The 963-nt window shown below is 45.9% G+C and overlaps 1 protein-coding gene across 1 annotated transcript in view; it reads right to left on the bottom strand.

Moving 5' to 3' along the window:
* Positions 1–963, bottom strand: part of LOC106805161 (protein turtle-like) — a 44,881-nt gene that overhangs the window by 19,176 nt on the left and 24,742 nt on the right. Inside the window, exons 6-7 of the mRNA XM_014806657.1 lie at positions 680–833; positions 274–437 (exon numbers count right to left, since the gene is read on the bottom strand). Of these exons, the coding sequence (XP_014662143.1) occupies positions 274–437; positions 680–833 (318 nt within the window). The remainder of the gene's footprint in view (positions 1–273; positions 438–679; positions 834–963) is intronic.

The raw sequence follows: 963 nt of genomic DNA, 5'->3' as shown, positions 1-963 counted from the left end.
ACATACACATACACATACACATACACATACACATACACATACACATACACATACACATACACATACACATACACATACACATACACATACACATACACACACACATACACATACACATACACATACACATACACATACACATACACATACACATACACATACACACAATCACAAACGAACGAACGAATGGACAAACGCATACGCGCGCGCACGAACAAACGCCCGCCCGCGCGCGCGCACGCACGCACAGACACACACGTATATGAAAGTTACCACAGATCGAGGTTTTAAACTAGGAATGTCCATGACAAACACTCCATTCTTGAACCACTGATATGTCACGTTGTTCGGGAGGCCACTGGCTCTGCAGTCTAGCTCTGCCTTGTCTCCCTTAGTCACTGTGTTGTTGTGTGGAAACCTAGTAAAATGTGCTCTTTCTGCAATACAAGTGACATAACCCCATCATTATAATCGCAGCAAGGGGGGGGGATATATGAGCTGCCCAAGGAGACAGGTCATCACCCATACACTTGCAATAAAATATCTTAGGATGTTGGACGAGTTAAACAATCGTGACAATGGATGCATGCCTGAGGGAGGGATACTGCCAGCCATTGCCGTATTCAATCGAAAGATCCAACCACTGTTGATCACATGTAATGTGTGATATATACACTACCTGCTAGTAGGAGCGTCAACGTTACCGACACCTCCCCCTCCTGGCTCTTGGCTAAGCATTCGTACACGCCCTTCGTCGTGTCGTCGAAGCTAAATATCCGCAGAACGTTGTTTGTCACACGTAGCTGTGTTGTATTCCGGAGAAATAGGCCACCCTGCGAATGGAGACGACTTGATGTAATGAGGCAGAAGCGAATGACTTATTAGTGGCCGATTGTCCCGGCGGCCCAATCCTAGTTTAGCGCCCCGGATTAGTTTAGCATATATGCGAGCTATATATATATA

Source organism: Priapulus caudatus, unplaced genomic scaffold (assembly GCF_000485595.1).
Source record: "Priapulus caudatus unplaced genomic scaffold, Priapulus_caudatus-5.0.1 Scaffold103, whole genome shotgun sequence".
NCBI classification, from domain to species: Eukaryota; Metazoa; Priapulida; class Priapulimorpha; order Priapulimorphida; family Priapulidae; genus Priapulus; species Priapulus caudatus.
The sequence above is the reverse complement of the archived record's forward strand: the minus strand, read 5'-3'. Positions and strand labels throughout refer to the sequence as shown.